The 21,413-nt window shown below is 43.4% G+C and overlaps 1 protein-coding gene across 3 annotated transcripts in view; it reads right to left on the bottom strand.

Annotated features, from left to right (window-relative positions):
* gak (cyclin G associated kinase) overlaps positions 1 to 21,413 on the bottom strand; it is a 143,112-nt gene that overhangs the window by 44,866 nt on the left and 76,833 nt on the right. For all 3 annotated transcript variants that reach the window (XM_041185990.1, XM_041185992.1, XM_041185991.1), the window contains exons 12-15: positions 11,988 to 12,037; positions 11,048 to 11,196; positions 6,617 to 6,739; positions 4,533 to 4,666 (exon numbers count right to left, since the gene is read on the bottom strand). In XM_041185990.1, coding sequence (XP_041041924.1) covers positions 4,533 to 4,666; positions 6,617 to 6,739; positions 11,048 to 11,196; positions 11,988 to 12,037 — 456 coding nt within the window. The remainder of the gene's footprint in view (positions 1 to 4,532; positions 4,667 to 6,616; positions 6,740 to 11,047; positions 11,197 to 11,987; positions 12,038 to 21,413) is intronic.

The raw sequence follows: 21,413 nt of genomic DNA, 5'->3' as shown, positions 1-21,413 counted from the left end.
GTCTGTTTAGTGATCAGGGATAGAAGGGTGTGGCTCTGAAACAAGCAGCTAAGGGGCATTGTTCTGGAGGAGACCTAGCCTTTCCCCTAAAACAACAGGTACAACAAAGTTCTTGCTGTCCATGTGGATGAAGACAAAGCCTGCAGGATGAATGAGCAAACTCACCATGGTACAGCAGACCATTCAAGTAGAGGGACAGAAAAGGAACATGGTAATCATAGGGAACAGCCATGACCAAAAGTTCTGAAGATTGTGCTGCCTGTCCAGTGCCAGAGTTGAGGACATCTCCTCGTGACTGGAAACAAACTTGGAATAAGAGGGGGAGGATCCAGTTGTCATGGTCCACTTAGGAATCAATAGCATAGATAGAACAAGGAATGAGGCTCTGCTAAGGAAATTTTAGGAGATCGGGTCCAAATCAAAACACAGAACCTCAAAGGTAATAATCTATGGGTTGCTACCTGAGCCATGCTCAAATTATCATAGGGTCAAAGCGAGTTGAATGTGTGGTTCAAGGAATAATGAGGGAATCAATGATTTCCATTCATAGGGCACTGGCACCAATGGGAAAGAGGGAGCTGTTCCATTGGGATGGGCTCCAATAAATTGGCTGGGACCAGTGTCCTGGCAAAATGAATAACTAGGTCTGCAGGTAGAGTTTTAAATTAAAAAGGGAGGAGGGGAAGGGTTCAATTCAGGGAAATTTATAAACCTAAAGAGAAAAGTTAAGGCCACAGATTATTACAGCATTTTGGATAAAGCCAAGTAGAGTGTGACAAAAAGGAACAAAAGGTTTAACTAATAGTGCAGTGAGTAAGATCAATTCAGGGAAAAATGGTAAGTTACAATTAACGGTACTTTATTTGAATGCACAAGCATTCATCGCAAGATAGAGGAATTAAGGCACAAATAGAGATAAATAGGTTTGATCAAAAAGCTATTACAGAGACATGAGTGCATGGTGAAGAAGATTGAGAACTAAATATTTCAGGGTACTTAGCATTTCAAAAAGACTGACAAAATGGAAAAGGAGTGGGAGGTTTTGGGTGGCCTACGTCTGCTAGCAAAGAATGAGATAAGGACAATAGTGAGGAAGGATCTTGGCTCAGAAGAGCAGAAAGCAGAATTAGTATGGGTGGAGATAAAGAATTAACAAGGGTCAGAAAATGCTGGTAGGAGTAGTTTATGGACCTCCTAACAAACTGCTGAACAGAGTATTAATAAAGAAATAAGAGGAGCTTGCAACAAAGGAAATGCAATAATAATTTTCATATAGGCTGGACAAATCAAATCAGCAAAAGCAGTTTGGAGGATGAGTTGATGATGCGTACAAGACAGTTTTCTAGGACAATATATTGTGGAACCAACGAGGGAAGAGGCTATTTTAGATCTTGTTTTGTTTAATTAATTAGTGTTAATTATTAATCTCAGTTAGGGATCTTCTGAGAAAGAGTGATCAGATAGAAATTCACATTAGCTTGAGTGATGTACCTCAATCCCAAATTAGAGCATTGAATTTAAATATAGTCAATTACATAGATATGGGGGTGGGTTGGATCAGAACATAAGAAATAGGATGAAAAGGCCATGTGACTGCTCGAGCCTGCTCCACCATTCAATACAATCATGGCTGATTTTCTACCTCAACTTGACTTTCCTGCCCACTCCCTATTTCCTTTAAGATAGATTGGGAAATTAGATTAAATGATTTGACAGTAGGTAAACAATAGCAAATATTTTAATAAAGCAATATTTCATCATTCTTAGTGAATTTACATTCCATTAAGATTTTAAAAAGCTCCAAGGGAAAAGAGTTCCACCTGTGGCTAACTAAAAAGTTTAAGGATTGCATTAGATTTACAGAAGATGTTTGTAATATTGATAAAAGCAGTAATACTGAGAATTAGGAGTTTTAGGTGACAGCAAAGAGTGACAAAAAAACTGATAAAGGGGGGGAAAAAAGAATGAGTAAATTAGCCAGGAATATAAAAGATTGTAAGAGCTTCTATAAGTATGTAAAAAGGAAAAGTACAAAAGTAATGACGGGACTCTTGGAGACTGAGAAAGGAGAAATTATAATGGGAAATATGGGAATGGCAGAGACGTTAAACAAATAATTTGTTTCTGTGTTCACAGAAAACACAAAAATACCAAAAATAGTGGGGAACCAAGGATCTAATGAGAATGAGGAACTTAAGATAATTAATCTGAGTGCAGAAAAATTAATGGGACTGAAAACCAGCAAATTCCTGGACCTGATAGCCTATATCCTAGACTTCTAAAAAAGGTGGCTGCAGAGATCACTGGTTGTGATCTTTCAAAATTCCCTAGATTCTGAAATGGCCCCAGTACATTGGAAGATATCAAATGTAGCACTGCTATTCAGGGATGAAGGGAGAGAGAAAGCAGAGAGCTACAGGCCAGTTAGCATGACATCAGTCAGGAAGATGCTGGAATCCATTGTTAACAAAATTAGTACAGGGCACTTAGAAAATCAAAATATGATTAGGCAGAACCAACAATCTTTTATGAAAAGGAAATCATGTTTGATAAAGCTAATAAACTTTTATTAGGGATGTAACTAGCAGGATAGATAAGGGAAACCAGTGAATGTAGTATATTTGGATTTTTAAAAAGCATTCAATGATGTGCCACACAAAATGTTGTTGCACAAGATAAGGGTTCACAGGGTTGAAGGCAATGTATTGGCATGACTGGAGGATTGGTTAAGGAGCATAAAACAAAGCAGGAATAAATGAGTCATTTTCAGGTTAGCAGGTATTACTACTGGGGCGCGGCAAGGTTCAGTGCTGGCACCTCAGCTATTTACAATCTATATTGCCGATTTAGATGAAGGGAAAAAGTATTATGCATTCAAAACAAAAACAGAATTACCTGGAAAAACTCAGCAGGTCTGGCAGCATCGGTGGAGAAGAACAAAGCTGACGTTTCGAGTCCTCATGACCCTTCAACAGAACTAAGTAAAAATAGGAGAGGGGTGAAATATAAGCTGGTTTAAGGTGGGGGGGTGGGAGAGAGAAGTTGGGGGGGGTGGTTGTAGGGACAAGCAAGCAGTGATAGGAGCAGATAATCAAAAGATGTCACAGACAAAAGAACAAAGAGGTGTTGAAGGTGGTGATATTATCTAAAAAAATGTGCAAATTAAGAATGGATGGCAGGACACGCAAGGTACAGATAGCTCTAGTGGGAATGGGATGAAATAAGACTAAAAGGGCATAAAAGGTATAGATTTAAAAATAATGGAAATAGGTGGGAAAAGAAAAATCTATATAAATTATTGGAAAAAACAAAAGGGAGGGACAAGAAACGGAAAGGGGGTGGGGATGGAGGAGGGAGTTCAAGGTCTAAAGTTGTTGAACTCAATATTCAGTCCAGAAGGCTGTAAAGTGCCTAGTCACAAGATGAGGTGCTGTTCCTCCAGTTTGCGTTGAGCTTCACTGCATATTATGCATTCAAGTCTGCTGACTATACAAAGCTAGGTGGGAAAGTAAGCTGTGAGGAAGATATGGAGTCTGCAAAGGGTACACAGAGTCAGGTCAAGTCCATGGGCAAGAAGGTGGCAGATAGAATATAATAAGAGAAATGTAAGCTTTTTAACTTTGGTGGCAAGATTAGAGAAACAGAATACTTTTTAAATTATAAAAAACTTAAATATTGGCGTTCTGATGGATTTGGATATACAGCAAGCAATCAGGAAGGCAAATGGTATGTTGGCCTTTATTGCAAGGGTACAAGAAGGTCTTGCTGCAATTGTACGGAGCTTTGATAAAACTACACCTAGAGTAATGGGTGAGATTTTAGCCTCTGTACCCAAGCAAGGATATACTTGGCTTAGAGGTAGTGCAACAAAGGTTCACTAAATGGGTTCCTGGGATGAGAGGGTTGTCCAACGTGAAGAGGCTGAGTAAACTGGGCCTATACTCCCTGCAGTTTTGTAGAAGGAGAGGTGACCTCAATAAACACACAAGATTCTAAAGGGGCTTGACAAGGTAAATGTTTAGACACTGTTTCCCCGGTCTGGAGGTTCTAAACCTAAGGGGCCTAACCTCACGATGAGGGAGCAGCCATTTTGGACTGAGAAAAGGAGAAATTTCTTCACTCAGAGGGCTGTTAATCATTGGAATTCTTTACCCCAGTAGGCTGTGGGTGCTCAGTTGTTGAGAATATTCAAAGTTGAGATCGATAGATATTTGGGATCTAAGAATCAATGGATATGGGGAATGAGTAGACAAGTGGAGTTGACTTTGAGGATCTTATTAAATGGTGGAACAGGTTCGAGGGGTTGAACGACCTTTTCTTGTTCCTACCTTTTATGTTATTATGAAAAGATAAGAAGGGCAAGCAACCTGTTCCCCAATTACTAACAGCAGCACAAATGCCATGTTAACTCTCTTATGTTCTATTGTCTCAACAACCTGCACAACTTAACATATTGCTCTGTTTAACAATGTTTGGTGCACTTAACATGATCCCCCCAACAGCTTTATCTTATAAAACCAAATGAAGCATACCTTTTGTGAGAAGGCCAAATACCAGGTGGTGACCTCTTCATACTGAACATATACACTGCAGCTTCAGCAGTGGTGAAGAGACGACAAAAGCACAGGAAAGAACAGACCACCACTGCAGATGCTGCTCGGCCGTCCTGTTGTGAAAGGTTTGAATAAAAGTCCATTGATACAAAAAACATCCACATATGCATATCATCAAACTCCTGATAAATAATATAAACAGCTGAGCACATTTTTGGCCTGATGTAGGGCATTCTCACCAGTTCAGGCACATAGTTATATTGCACCAATATCTATCACTACAACCAGTGTTCATGGCCATCTTCCCTTCCCTATCTCCAGGGCAAGTGAAAGAGTTGCAACACAAGGTGGTCTGGTACTACTGCATCTACTACTGCAAAGCATTCCATCGTGCAGTTAAGAGCCAGTGCCAATTGCCTATCAAACAGACTCAAGACCTCTAATGATAGTCAGACACATCAGTGCTGGAGGTGACAATGTTTTTATTTATGGGTAACAGCACTCTTATATTTCTAATTAAATCTCTAAATGAATTTTCAGCAAAACTGAAGAATACCATGCTTTTCACATCTTTGTTACCCAGTGTCAGCATAGACTGCAGCGTGAAGCTCCATTTAGCCAATTCCAATAATGTGCCTTAAAATACCCAGGTTCAGGACTGCAACCACTGTAACAGTAAAGAACAACTGCTCCTACCAACTTGGTATCAAATTAGGGGCAATTTTGTGTCCTATGAGGAATTGCATTGAGATTGCCCAAATTTCAATAAGCCAGGAATAATATCAAACCAACATCACAAGAGTTTAAACTCATTACACTACCAATTACCCAACAGTTACTACAAACTGGGGTTTGTTTCTACATATACAAATGACATGAATTCTACCATTCTGCCTCCTACATTAAATCTGCCCCAGTTCAGTACTGATAGTATTTGCCAGCCTCTGGCTTCAACTCCTCAAACTTCACCCAAAAATTAGTTAGAAAGTGTAAAGTTTTGCCATACTGATCAAACAACTTCCTCCCTCAAATCCACTTTGTTACTAAGACTATTTTCCTTCAACCCCTACAAGATTGCACACATCTGCCATTATCTCTCCAATCAGCAAAAGAATGTCTTCAATACCTGAAGGCTCAACTTCTCAAAATTCTTCTAGTCAGCCTCACCGCCTCAATCCTTTACAAGCTTATATATATTCAAAGCTTTAGTCTACTTCCTCACGACGTCCTGCATTCTCCACCCCTACTCTCTCCAAAAACATAGCTTAAAGTCCCAGCCAACAGATTTCAAAATTCTTGTCTCACTTTTAAATCTCTCCATATCCTTGTCTTGCCCAACCTTAGTGATTATCTTTTGCCTTACTAACTCATTACGTATTTTTAATCCTCCTGCTTCTCCCGTTCTTCCATTCCCTTCACTCCATTGTTGGTGCTCATTTATTCAGCCATGGTGCTTCTATCTGCTGAATCATATCTCAATTCCTTTGGGTTCCCAAATCCCTTCCTGCTTTTAAAACTGCTGCAAATGTCTCTCTTCAACACTGCCATTACTTCTCTCTTTCCATCCTTCCTCCTTCTCAAAATGCACTTACATTCTCCCTAATGTACGTATATTGAGATAAGATATCTTCCTGCACATGAGCAGCAATACAGAAATTAAACTTGACATAAATTATTAGCTTCCTATGAAATAAATTAGTGTTTATTCAGGTTTTTCACAAGATATTTATGGGTGCAGAACACCTATTAGCTCACCTTAATTTATCCTTACAGAAATAAATTATAGTTCTCAGGTGTCCCATTTAATTGTTTCTTGAATGATTTCAGGATTTTTGCCTCCACTACTATCTAGAAGTCCATATCAAAAACTCTTTGTATGAAGAACTACTAAATTATCTTTAACTATTCTGAGCTTGAGTCACCTTGTCCTGCTAGTTTAAAGTCATGAGAATAATTTTCTATTTTTGAGCCATCTTATAAACCACTATAAAATCATCCTTTAGATAACCCCTTTCCAAGAATGATTTTGACGCATCATAAAAACATATTTCTGCACTACTTACAAGGCAATGGACAACACAAATGTTCTTCTGATCTTGTTTCAGCCATAGGTGCATATTCCTGCAAATATTGTACAAGTTTTGCAAACTTGGGGCACGTCGTGTTGGCCAGCCACATTCAGAAACCTACAGTTATTAAAAGCAGAACAAATATTTTACAAAATATTCAGGTGCTGTAACAAAATCTGAATTATATCTTTATGACTTATACTTAGATACAATCCTAAACACTGCTGTATCAGTTTAATTTTATTAATAAGTTCAAGCATCACATTCACCAATGTAAAGGAAGTATATTTAAGTTTGTGCCATTGGAATTTTTTGGGAGGTTAATGTGTCTCTATGGTCAGAAAGTTTGTGGATTCAATTCCAACTTCAGAAACATGAGCACAAATTCCAGGCTGACTCTTCAGTGCAGTATGGAGGGAGTGTTGCACCAAAAGCAATGCTGCTTTTCAAATGAGACATTAAACTGAAGCCTCCATCCTCCCTCACGGATGGACAAAATAAATGCCATGACACTACTGAAGAGTAGGGGAATCGACTCCTGGTTTCCTGGCTAGTATTTAATCTCGCAATGAACACCATTAAGAAATGGATTAGCTGATTGTTATCCCATTGCTGTTTGCAAGACTATTGGTTGCCACATTTCCAACATGACAACAGTGACTACTCTTCAAAAGTGAACAATTGGGTGTAAAGCACTTTCTGGTGCCCTGTGGTCATGAAAGTCACTGCATAAATGCAATTTCTCCTCATCTCTGTCCCATAAGGGCAACCTCTAATTTTAAAACAGTGCTCACTAGTCCTGGACTCACCCACAAGGGGAAACATCCTTTCCATGTCCATCTTGTCAAGACCATTCAGGATCATACATACTTCAATCAAGTCGCCTCTCACTCTTCTAAAAACCAGTGGAAACAAGCCCAGCCTATCCAACCTATCTTCATAAGACAACTTGTTCATTCCAGGTATCAATCGAGTAAACCTCCTTCAAACCAACTCCAACGCATTTACACCCTTCCTTAAATAAGGAGACCAAAACTCCACACAGTATTCGAGATGCAGTCTCACCAATGCTCGGCATAACTGAAGCATGACATCCTTACTTTTATGTTCAATTCCTCTCGTAATAAAGGATAGCATTCCATTAGCCTTTCTGATTACATGCTGTACCTGCAAACTAACTTTTTGTGACTCGTGCACAAGAAATCTAGATCCCTCTGCACCCCGGAATTCTGCAGTCATTCTCCGTTTAAGTAATACGCTGAATTTTTATTCTTCCTGCCAAAGTGAACAAATTCAGATTTTCCCACATTATATTCCAACTGCCAGACCTTTGTCTGCTCATTCAACCTATCTGTATCCGTCTGTAAACTCCTTGGCCAGGATTTTCCGGCCCCGTCAAAGCAGGATCTGCTGCGGGAGATTCAGCAGGCCAGCCAAAAGTCCACTGACTTTCAGCGGGACCAGACAATCCCAGTAGTGGGCAGGGCCAGAAAATTCCACCCCTTCTCCACAAGATACTTTCTTACCTATCTTTGTGTCATCTGCAAATTTAGCTACTATGCCTTCACTCCCCTCATCTAAGTCATGGATGTAAATTGTAAAAAGTTGAGGCCGCAGCACAGACCCCTGCAGGACTCCACTAGTCACATCCTGCCAATCAGACAAAGACCCATTGCCAATCTATCTTTCTTTTGCAGGAATCATCTGTTTAGATACAACACTGCAGTATAATGATTCTGAGCTTTGGGCAGGATATACAAAACTGATCCAAGTCTGAGGACAAGTGTACCCTGTGGCAAAATGAACCTCTTTATTTAATCTTCCAGTGTAAGACTAAAACAAATAGCAATCTTTTAAGCCTTTTATGAACAAATATTTGCAGTTGTAACTGTAACATTGGGCAGCCTAAAGGCCACAAAATGAGTTTTTCACTTATGATTATATGTTACATTCTATTACATTCAAAAGATGTGAAAAAACCACCAATTTTACAAAATTCAGCAAGTTTAAATCCTAAATTCCCTGGGTTTTAATGTGACTTTCTCTCTGATAGATTAATAGGGAAATAGCCTACTGCTGTATTTGACTACTTAAACAAGGTGGTTCAGGCTGATTCCATAACCTGTACTGAGTTAATCCATGTCAACTATATGACAAGCACTGAGAATACAAGTGATCTTATGGCAGAAAATAAAAGCTCATGGTGTTGGGGATAACATATTAGCCTGGATAGAATACTGGATGGCTGGCAGAAAACAGGGTATGCATAAATGGGTTTTTGTCTGGTTGGCAAGATGTGACTAGTGGAGTCCTGCGGGATTCTGTGCTGGGGCCTCAACTTTTTACAATTTATATCAATAACTTAGATGAGGGGAACGAAGGCATGGTAGCTAAATTTGCAGACGACACAAAGATAGGTAGGAAAGTAAGTTGCTAAGGCGATAGGTTGAGTGAGTGGGCAAAGATCTGGCAAATGGGGTATAATGTAGGAACATGTCAAGTGGTTCACTTTGGCAGGAAGAATAAAAAAGCAGAGTATTACTTAAACAGAGACTGAGTGCAGATCTAGGTGTTCTAGTGCATGAGTCACAAAACGTTGGTAAGCAGGTACAGCAAGCAGTTAAGGCAGCTAATGGAATGCTATCCTTTATTAAGATAGGAATTGAACATAAAAGTGAGCATGTTATGCTTCAATTATACAGGGCATTGGTGAGACCGCATCGCGAATACCGTGTGTAGTTTTGGTCTCATTTAAGGAGAGATGTAAATGTGTCGGAGGCAGTTCAGAAGAGGTTTACTTGATTGATACCTGGAATGAGCTGGTTGCCTTATGAGGATAGGTTGGACAGGCTGGGCTTGTTTCCACTGGAGTTTAGAAGAGTGAGGGATGACTTGATTGAGTATATAAGATCCTGAATGGTCTTGACAAGGTGGACATGGAAAGGATGTTTCCTCTTGTGGGTGAGTCCAGAACTAAGGGACACTTTTTAAAATTAGGGGTCACCCTCATAGGACTGAGATGAGGAAAGTTTTTTTCTCTCAGAGGGTTGTGCGACTTTGGAACTCTGCCTCAGAAAGCAGTGGAAGCAGGGTCACTGAATATTTTTAAGGCAGAGGTAGATTGACTTCCTTGCCTAATAAGAATCTAAGGTTAACGGGGGTAGATGGGAATGTAGAACTGGAAACATAATCAGATCATCCATAATCTTATTGGACGGCTGAGCAGGCTCCAGGAGCCAAGTAGCCTACTTCTACTTCTATTCCGTATGCTCATATGATTTCTGAAGTGATAAAATGAAGGAATAAAGTTAGTTCGAAACCTTACACCTAATCGCTAACTGATGACATCTTTTGAAATGTGTGGATGTCAGGTGAACATGGGATCAGACTCAGCTACAATGTCCTCAACAGGTTGCCTTGGCTCATTCATAGAGAACTATCACTTCTAGATGAGAAATTTGAAAGCCATATTTACTTCTGCCACAGATGTATCTTCAGGAGGGGAAAAAATAACATCACTAGGGGAAAACACGAAATATATTACAAATATTAGGCATAGAGTGGCTGGCATTAAATAACAATAAATATGCTGTTCTTTATTCAGCAACCAAGTTACCCACTGACCATTAGTGTTACCAACACTAGTAACACTATTGAGATTGTTCATCTTTCCTTCTCAAGTTCAATATTAATGCAAAGGTTCCTTCATATTTTCAGCTAATAATCTCATAGGTCTACTACTAGCTGCATAGTTCAAAAGAAAGCAACATCAACCAATAAAACTGAGGACATTAATACAAAGTTTCTTTCAGGCACATAACTGTCAATTTTAGAAATGATTTAAGGTGAGAGGTTTGCCTTGAAGATGTAAACTTACATGTGCAATGAAAATTAAAAGGACATTTCAATAAATATCTCATTCCAACTCTAAAGCAAATTTAAAGTTTTTTCATTAAAATGCAATAAACCAGTATTTTGATTTCCTCAACATTTTTCCTCAAAATTTGACAGACAGCATTTTTTAAGGACATAAGCAGCACATCCATGATTTTGTTTTTGAAAAGAGGCACAATTTTAAATGGACACTTGAAAAACAAGTTGGCTGACCAATTCACACATTCAAAGGTCTCCAGTTGGATGTTGTCCACAACAATCAGTGGCTTGATTTTTATTTATGGAAAAAGTACAACTGGACAGCTACTTGCCAATCATATCATTGCACATGCAGCTATACTGAACTGAGCAACAAAACACAAAAATGACAGAAGCAACAGTAATTTCACAACATAATTTCAAATCTGCTCAATATTTACATATGTATATAGTTTCATATGGAAAAAATGGACAAAGTTTAAGAGTACAAAGTTTAAGCAGTGCACTGAAGATGCCTCACTTCAATTCACCTTTTACATTTGTTATACGTACCCTGTTATGGAATTTGGAGGATCTGTAGGTACGTTGCGAGAGATTGTAAACTGCGTAATGTCCTGGATGGCGGGAATCCAGAAACAATCTAACATCTTCAATGTTGTTTTTGATAGCAGACTCAACACCTTCAGCTGGAAATGACATAACTGGGGGGAAATATAAAATATATTACAAATATTATGCATAGAGCTGCATGGCATTAAATAACAATTAATTCAAAATTACATCAGAACTCTTTAATTGGATTACTGTCTTGTACTCCCTGGTGTTTATTATCCTTTGTGGAAAACATTTATGTGAGAATTGTAATTAGAATGACTACAGTGTAATTATTGCTCAATATTGCAGGAGCTATTTCGGAACCTGCTTTTTGTGGATCACCCTTTAATTGTGCCTTTTGCCAATTATTTGACTTAGAATAATTGTATATTTTCAAGAACGCTTCCCACCGATTTCTTTTGCAAATGCTATGTCATCATGGAAGTAGCATTTCATGAACCACAGAAAAATAAGAATTGTCTGTTCAAGACTTCAAATTAAACCATACAGTACAGAATTGTGTAACTGGGGATGTTGTAGAACAGCACATTGAGAAATCAAAAAGTCTTTTGTTTCGAATACAATCTCCAGTATCTTATGAAATTGGGGTGGGCATAGGGGCTTTGCTACAGTCAAGTTTTCTGTTTGCAAAAAAAACTCTAAACAGTATCAACAATTCCAAAGTTCATTCCTGTATTTATAATTTTGTAAAGTTTAACAAAGGTGAAGTAGAATAATGCACAGTTGTGCCATGGAATCCAGGCCATAAACAAGTGATTCTCAGTTAACTGTTGGCTCCTGGTTTTAACCTTTAGTAAAAAAAAAATCTATTGTTGAAAGAGGCTCATTTGTATGCAAGTAAGCTTTATCACTGAAACACAAAGGCTTTCTGACTTACCAGCTATTCTTGAAGTAACATATGAAATGTCCAAATCTCCTTTAGCATAGCTAGTCAAAAAAGCATAAAAACAGCACATAAGAACAGATTGTAAACTAGGGAACAGTGACACATACAGCTTAACTCTTGAACAAGGAATGCACCATAATCCAGAATGAAGTAATCATAGAATGTGTTGGAAAAACTCAGCATGTCTGGTAGCATCTGTGGAGAGAGAAACAGTTTACGTTCTGAATTCCAATATGACTCTTCTTCGGAACTCAGAACAGTTGGATCTGAAATATTGACTCTGCTTCTCTCTCCACAGATGTTACCAGACCTGCTGAGTTTTTCCAGCACTCTTTTTATTTCTGATCTCCATCATCCACGGTATTTCGCTTTTATGAAATAATCATCTTAGATTCTCAACAGTCACATATGTGGGACACAGTCAGTATCCCAGTTACCCATTTCTTTCACTTAGGTATGAGCTAAAAACAGAAAGGGCATCCAATTAATCAGAAGCTATTTCCAATTCATGATGAATAACACCCAGAGGACAATTAGAGTTCAGCACTGTGGCTGCTGCATCATAGAATTGTACTGCACAGGAGCTTGTCATTCAGCCCATTATCCCTCTGTCGAACTTTTGAAAGAGGAATCTAATTAGTCCCATTTAACTGCCTTTTCCCCACAAATTTTTCCTTTTCAAGTATATATCCAAATCACTTTTTAAAATTAATCTTGAATCTGTGTCCACTATCTTTTCAGATAAATCATGTAGAACAAAAATTCATTTGGGCACAGAAGCCAAAACAGAAACAATGAATGAAATTGACAAAGATAGTTTAAATAAAGATTAAGCCTTAAAGTTTTTTTCTTTATCAAGTACATATTCAATTCTCTTCTGAAAGTTATGACCAAATCTGTCTCCACCACCCTTTAAGATAATGTGTTCAAATCATCATACGTCATTGCATAAAAAAAATTCTCAGCTTGCTCCTGGCACTTTTGCAATTATCTTAAACCTGTATTCCCTGGTTATCAACCCTCCTGCCAGTGGAAACATTTCCTCCCAATCAAAACCCTTCATAATTTGAACATCTCCGGTACATCTCCCTTTAACATTCTCTGCTCTAAGGAGAACAGATTCACTTCTCCAATCTCTCCACATAACTGAAGTGCCTCATCATTACTACCATTCTAATAAATTTCTTCTGCAAAGCAGCCTTTGTAAAGCCTTGACACCTTTTTTAAAGTGTGGTGCCCAAAATTCACATATGACTCCAGCTGAGGCCCAACCAGTGATTTATAAAGGTTTAGCAGAACTTCATTGCTCTTGTACTCTATGCTTCTGTTTATAAAGCCCAAGTTCTCTCTGCTACTTAAAAAAAAGAAACGTTCCCCTTGATTTGTCCTGCCACCAAAGATTTGTGTATGTGAACCCCTAGGTCTCTCTGTTCCTGCATCCCCTTTAAAGTGTACCACCTAGTTGACTACTACCCTTCCTTGATCTGACTCCCAAAATGCATTACTTTACACATCTCTGCATTAAATTTAATTGTCATATGTCTGCCCATTTCACCAGTCTTATATCCTGCTGATGTCTATTAGTAACCTCCTTACTGTTTACTACATTTCTAAGTTTTGTGCCATCCGCAAACTTTGAAATCTTGCTTCCCACACAAAAGTTCCAGGTCATTAATATATTTCAAAAGTAACTGTGGCCCTAATACTGACCCCTAATAATGGTCCTGCTTGAAATCCCCATAATTGTTTGCATGAAATTCTCAGAGTTATGTCTGGCGGAAACACATCTCCTCAGGGCAAGCCCTTTATCACAGAAGTTAATGGAAATCTGGAGCTCTACTCTGCACCCCACAAACAAAGACTGTGGATACTAGAACAATTGGCGATTTCAAGACTGAGACAGATAAAATTTTGTTTGGTAAAAATGTCACAGGATATGGAGCAAAGGTAAAGAAAAGTGCAGTTGAGGTGCAGATGTGCCATCATCTAATATTCAAATCAGCTTTAAATGTTTCAGAACCCCACTGAATAAAATAAAACAGGTGTGACCATGACTTTAAAGGGACATGTTATAAAGTGACATTCTTGTGAGGGGGAAGGGGAAGAATATGGTATGTGTGTGTGATTGATCATATAATCCCAAAATGTTGCAATAGGAAATATTTCTGTGCAAACTACTGTCATGCAGTTTTATTTTGCCTTGTTACCTAAGGGAGGCAGGTCATTGAGGCTTCCTTTCCAAAGATAGCTAAGAACATTTTATACTTTCTTGCCAGAGACAAGCAGTCAAACAGAGTCCCTAGTTTTGCTCAAATTGTAGGCTTTTCTATGGTGTTGCACACACATTGCTTTGTGGGTGCCAAATCTGTCAAATCTGCTGTGTACTAGAGCCAAAAGGGATTCCACTGCCCCTGTGTATTTAAACTAATGTTCAGAGGGAGCTGTTCTGATGACACTCAAGTGTGAGGGCAGTTCTCCAAACATCTGCCTAAGTGCTAACATAAGAACAAATGACAGGTACTAACTAATGAGGTGAAGAGGGAGCGGCTCAGAGGAATTAAATTATCTGTGGATGATTCTCCGCAGGTGGGGGGAGGCTGAGTAGCATTCGGAGTCATGAGCAGTGTCATCAGTGGATAACTCTTGTTATCCAAACAATTTGATTTGTTGTTTGGGCTCAAATGAAGCTAGCACAGCAGACTTCCAGTTAATGAAGGTATCACAACTGTTACGAGGATACCAAGCATTGACCTTCATTTTTGATGGTCACACAATAGTCGGACATTGAGGCAATGGAATCCTTCTTGGTCCTAGTACGCAGCAGATTTGACACGTGGCACCCACAAATGTTTGACTGCTTGCCTCTGGCAAGAAAGTATAAAATGGACTTAGCTATTTTTGGAAAGGAAGCCTCAATGACCTACCTCCCTTATGTAACAAGGGATGACAAACGACAAGATGATGTAAATATCACCAATGCCATCCTCCAATCATAGCTTGGCATTCATTTTAATTTACTTCTCTCACCTTCAGAAATTTTTCTAGATTGCTAAATAAATGCAAGCTGGTTAATGTTGTTGTTCAACTGTATAAACAGGAGCGCTTAATACACCTTGCAACCAGTGCTCAGCAGAATGTGCAGAATCATGCTCAAAGGATCGAATATAAGGAGAAAATACATCCATAAATTTAACAAAGTTAATCAGGAAAAATGCAAAACTATTATGTCCGAAAGGCTGTTTATAAGTAAAGGCACAGCACACGTAAAGGTGAACACAAACCTTCACAACACTGCAGGGCTGTATTTTTTTAACATTCCACTTTATGGACTTAATAAAGGCAACATTCATTGCAAACACATGCCATCACAGTTTCAAATACATATAACTCAAATCAATTTGAACTTTCCCTGGCATTGTTCATAGGAATTATACCCAATCTACAATATATCAATGGAAAAATGGCACATCAACACAGACTTGTCCAGCTTTTGCCCATGGGGGGGCCACATTTCAATTTTACTCACACTTGTTGGGGGGATGGGGAGGTGGCAATTGAGCAAGATAGGGTTTGGCACAACATTAAACATGAATTTCAAAATAAAAACTGGTGTATGAAAAGAAACAATTTGTTGAGTAAAAGAAACACGACAATAAATTATTCATTATTCTCTTTTTATAAATTCACATGACAATTTGAGTGTGAAAGGGTGTGTGTGTGAGTCCAGCTCACTTCCAGGCATAGGGTGCTCACCCTCACCACTGCGAGTGTGGGTGAAAGTGTCTTTTGGTGTGTGAGGGTGAGGGCGGATGACAATATTGAGACTGGGAGTGAGCTGGACACACTCCCCTCTCTCTCTCTAACACTCAGCCCCACCCCTCTCTATCTCACTCACACACACACTCATAGCCTCCCTCTGGCTCTCACACATCCTCACCCTCTCTCTCTCATACACACAGAAAGACACACTCACCCTCTCTATCATATGCAGACAGACACACACACCCTCCCTCTTTCTCTCTCACACACAGACACACACACACAGACAGACGACATTCACCCTCTCTCTCATATGCAAACACACACTCCCTCTCTCTCCCACACACACACCCTCTCCCTCTCTCACATACACACACATCCCCTCTCTCTCACACGCACACCCTCTCTCCCTCTCACACGCACACCCTCTCTCCCTCTCACACGCACACCCTCTCTCCCTCTCACACGCACACCCTCTCTCACACACACACCCACACAAAACATCCTCTCACACACACACACACTCTCTCTCACACACACACCCTCTCTCACACACACACACCCTCTCTCACACACACACCCTCTCTCACACACACACCCTCTCTCACACACACACCCTCTCTCACACACACACCCTCTCTCACACACACACCCTCTCTCACACACACACACCCTGTCTCTCACACACACACACACCCTGTCTCTCACACACACACACACACACACACCCTCTCTCTTACACACACACACCCTCTCTCTCTCACACACACACCCTCTCTCTCACATACACATACACACACACCCTCTCTCTCCCTCACACATACACACACACACACTCTCCCTCCCTCTGACACATACACACACACACTCTCTCCTTAAAACATAGACACACCCCATCTCTGACAGACACAACCCCTCTTTCAGACACATAGACACACCCCCTCTCTCAGAGACACATACTAACCTTCCCTCTCACACACACACGCTCACGTTCTCTCAGGCACACACAAACACACGTGATCACCCTCACTCAGGCGTACACACACACACTCACCCTCACTCAGGCACACACACACACACGCTCACCCTCACTCAGGCATACACACACACACACACACACACACACACACGCTCACCCTCACTCACACACATACAACCCCTCCCAGAGACACACACCCCTCTCTGACACACACACACCCCTCTCTGACACACACACACCCCTCTCTGAAACTGACACACACCCCTCTCTGAAACTGACACACACACACACACACACACACACACACACACACACACACACACACACACACACACACGCCCTCTCTCAGACACACACACACTTACCCTCTCTCAGGCACACACACCCTCTCTCTCACTCACACCCTCTCTCCCTCCCTCACTCTCACACACAGCCTCACTCTCTCTCTCACACGTACCCTCACTCTCTCTCTCACACGCACCCTCACTCTCTCTCTCACACGCACCCTCACTCTCTCTCTCACACGCACCCTCACTCTCTCTCTCACACGCACCCTCACTCTCTCTCTCACACGCACCCTCACTCTCTCTCTCACACGCACCCTCACTCTCTCTCTCACACGCACCCTCTCTCCCTCTCACACGCGCACCTTCTCTCCCTCTCACACGCGCACCTTCTCTCCCTCTCACACGCGCACCTTCTCTCCCTCTCACACGCGCACCCTCTCTCCCTCTCACACGCACACCCTCTCTCCCTCTCACACACGCACCCTCTCTCACTCTCACACACGCACCCTCTCTCACTCTCACACACGCACCCTCTCTCACTCTCACACACGCACCCTCTCTCACTCTCACACACGCACCCTCTCTCACTCTCACACACGCACCCTCTCTCACTCTCACACACGCACCCTTTCTCCCTCACACGCACACCCTCTCTCCCTCTCACACACAAACACACTCACCCTCACTCAGGAACACACACACACGCAAACCCTCACTCAGGCACACACACACACACACGCTCACCCTCACTCAGGCACACACATACACGCTCACCCTCACTCAGGCACACACACACGCTCAACCTCTCTCAAACACACACTCAACCTCTCTCAGACACACACTCAACCTCTCTCAGACACACACTCAACCTCTCTCAGACACACACACTCACACTCAACCTCTCTCAGACACACACAATCACACTCAACCTCTCTCAGACACACAATCACACTCAACCTCTCTCAGAAACACACACTCACACTCACCCTCTCTCAGACACACACACTCACACTCACCCTCTCTCAGACACACACACTCACACTCTCAGACACACACACTCTCACTCACCCTCTCTCAGATACACACACCTCACAATCATGCTCTCTCAGACACAAACACACACACTCTCTCAGACACACACCCTCACCATCCATCAGACACACTCACCCAATCCCAGACACACACACACACACACACACACACACACCCTCTCAGACACACAGAAACTCACCCCCTCTCACACACATACTCCTCCCTCTCAGATACCCACACACATTCACCTCCTCTCAGACACACACACACACCTCCTCCCAGACACACAGACACATACACTCACCCCCTCTCAGACACACACAAGCCCCCTCTCGGACACACATATGCTCCCTCTCAGGCACACACACACACGCCCCCTCTCAGGCGCACACACACACACCCCCTCTCAGGCGCACACACACACGCCCTCTCTCAGGCACACACACACACGCCCCCTCTCAGGCGCACACACACACACCCCCTCTCAGGCGCACACACACACACCCTCTCTCAGGCGCACACACACACACCCCCTCTCAGGCGCACACACACACACCCTCTCTCAGGCGCACACACACACGGCCCCTCTCAGGCGCACACCCACTCACCCTCTCTCAGGCGCACACACACACTCACCCTCTCTCAGGCACACACCCACTCACCCTCTCTCAGGCGCACACACACACTCACCCTCTCTCAAGCACACACACACACTCCCTCTCTCAGGCACACACACACTCACCCTCTCTCAGGTGCACACACACACTCACCCTCTCTCAGGCACACACGCACTCACCTTCTCTCGGGCACACACGCACTCACCCTCTCTCGGGCACACACGCACTCACCCTCTCTCGGGCACACACGCACTCACCCTCTCTCGGGCACACACGCACTCACCCTCTCTCGGGCACACACGCACTCACCCTCTCTCGGGCACACACGCACTCACTCTCTCTCGGGCACACACACACTCACCCTCTCTCAAGCACACACACACACTCCCTCTCTCAGGCACACACACACTCACCCTCTCTCAGGCGCACACACACACTCACCCTCTCTCAGGCACACACGCACTCACCTTCTCTCGGGCACACACGCACTCACCCTCTCTCGGGCACACACGCACTCACCCTCTCTCGGGCACACACGCACTCACCCTCTCTCGGGCACACACGCACTCACCCTCTCTCGGGCACACACGCACTCACCCTCTCTCGGGCACACACGCACTCACCCTCTCTCGGGCACACACACACACACAATCACCCTCTCTCGGGGGCACACACACACACAATCACCCTCTCTCGGGCACACACACACTCACCCTCACCCTCTCTCAGGCACACACACACACACACACACACTCTCTCAGGCACACACACACTCACCCCCTCTCAGATACACACTCACCCCCTCTCAGACACACACGCCCCCTCTCAGACACACACACGCCCCCTCTCAGACACACACACGCCCCCTCTCAGACACACACACGCCCCCTCTCAGACACACACACGCCCCCTCTCAGACACACACACGTCCCCTCTCAGACACAAACACCCCCTCTCTGACACACAAACACCCCTCTCTGACACACACATCCCCCTCTCTGACACACACATCCCCCTCTCTGACACACACATCCCCCTCTCTGACACTGACACACACACACTCTCTCAGACACACACACGCTTACCCTCTCTCAGGCACACACACCCTCTCTCCCTCGCTCTCAAACACACATCCTCTCTCCCTCCCTCTCTCTCACTCACACCCTCCCTCTCTCTCACTCACACCCTCCCTCTCTCTCTCACTCACACCCTCCCTCTCTCTCACACACACCCTCCCTCTCTCTCTCACACCCTCCCTCTCTCTCACACACACACCCTCCCTCTCTCTCACACACACACCCTCCCTCTCTCTCACACACACCCTCCCTCTCTCTCACACACACCCTCCCTCTCTCTCACACACACACCCACACTCTCTCTCACACACACACCCACACTCTCTCTCACACACACACCCACACTCTCTCTCACACACACACCCACACTCTCTCTCACACACATGTCCTCACTCTCTCTCTCTCATACGCACCTTCTCTCCCTCTCACACGTGCACCCTCTCTCCCTCACACGCTCACCCTCAGTCAGGCACACACACACACGCACACCCTCACTCAGGCACACACACACACACACACTCACACTCACTCAGGCACACACATACACACTCACCCTCTCTCAGACACACACAATCACACTCACCCTCTCTCAGACACACACACTCACACTCACCCTCAGACACACACACTCTCACTCACCCTCTCTCAGATACACACACTCACAATCATGCTTTCTCAGACACAAACACACACATTCTCTCAGACACACACCCTCACCCTCCATCAGACACACTCACCCACTCCCAGACACACACACACACAACCTCTCAGACACACAGAAACTCATCCCCTCACACACATACTCCTCCCTCTCAGATACCCACACACACTCACCCCCTCTCAGACACACACAAGCCCCCTCTCGGACACACATATGCTCCCTCTCAGGCGCACACACACACGCCCCCTCTCAGGCGCACACACACACGCCCCCTCTCTGGCGCACACACACACGCCTCCTCTCAGGCGCACACACACACGCCCCCTCTCAGGCGCACACGCTCACCCTCTCTCAGGCACACACACACTCACACACTCTCAGGCACACACACACTCACACATTCTCAGGCACACACACGCTCACTCTCTCTCTCAGGCACACACACACTCACCCTCTCTCAGGCACACACACACTCACACTCACCCCCTCTCAGATTCACTCACACACACTCACACCCTCTCAGACGCACACACACACACACACACACCCTCCCAGACACACACACACCCTCCCAAACATACAAACACACACCCTCACACCCCCACCATCTCTCAGACACACACACTCACACACCCTCTCAGTCACACACACACACACACACACCCCCCCTCTCAGGCACACACACACACACTCACCCTCTCTCAGGCACACACACACACACTCACCCTCTCTCTCTCACACACACCCTCTCTCTCTCTCACACCCACACCCTCGCTCCCTCTCTCTCTCACCCACACCCTCTCTCCCTCTCTCTCTCACACCCACACCCTCTCTCCCTCTCTCTCTCTCACACACACCCTCTCTCCCCCTCTCTCTCTCACACACCCTCTCTCCCCCTCTCTCTCTCACGCACACACCCTCTCTCCCCCTCTCTCTCACGCACACACCCTCTCTCTCTCTCACGCACACACCCTCTCTCTCACGCACACACCCTCTCTCCCTCTCA

This window comes from Carcharodon carcharias, chromosome 4 (genome assembly GCF_017639515.1).
Source record: "Carcharodon carcharias isolate sCarCar2 chromosome 4, sCarCar2.pri, whole genome shotgun sequence".
Lineage (NCBI taxonomy): Eukaryota > Metazoa > Chordata > Chondrichthyes > Lamniformes > Lamnidae > Carcharodon > Carcharodon carcharias.
This window is presented reverse-complemented; position numbering and strand designations above follow the sequence as displayed.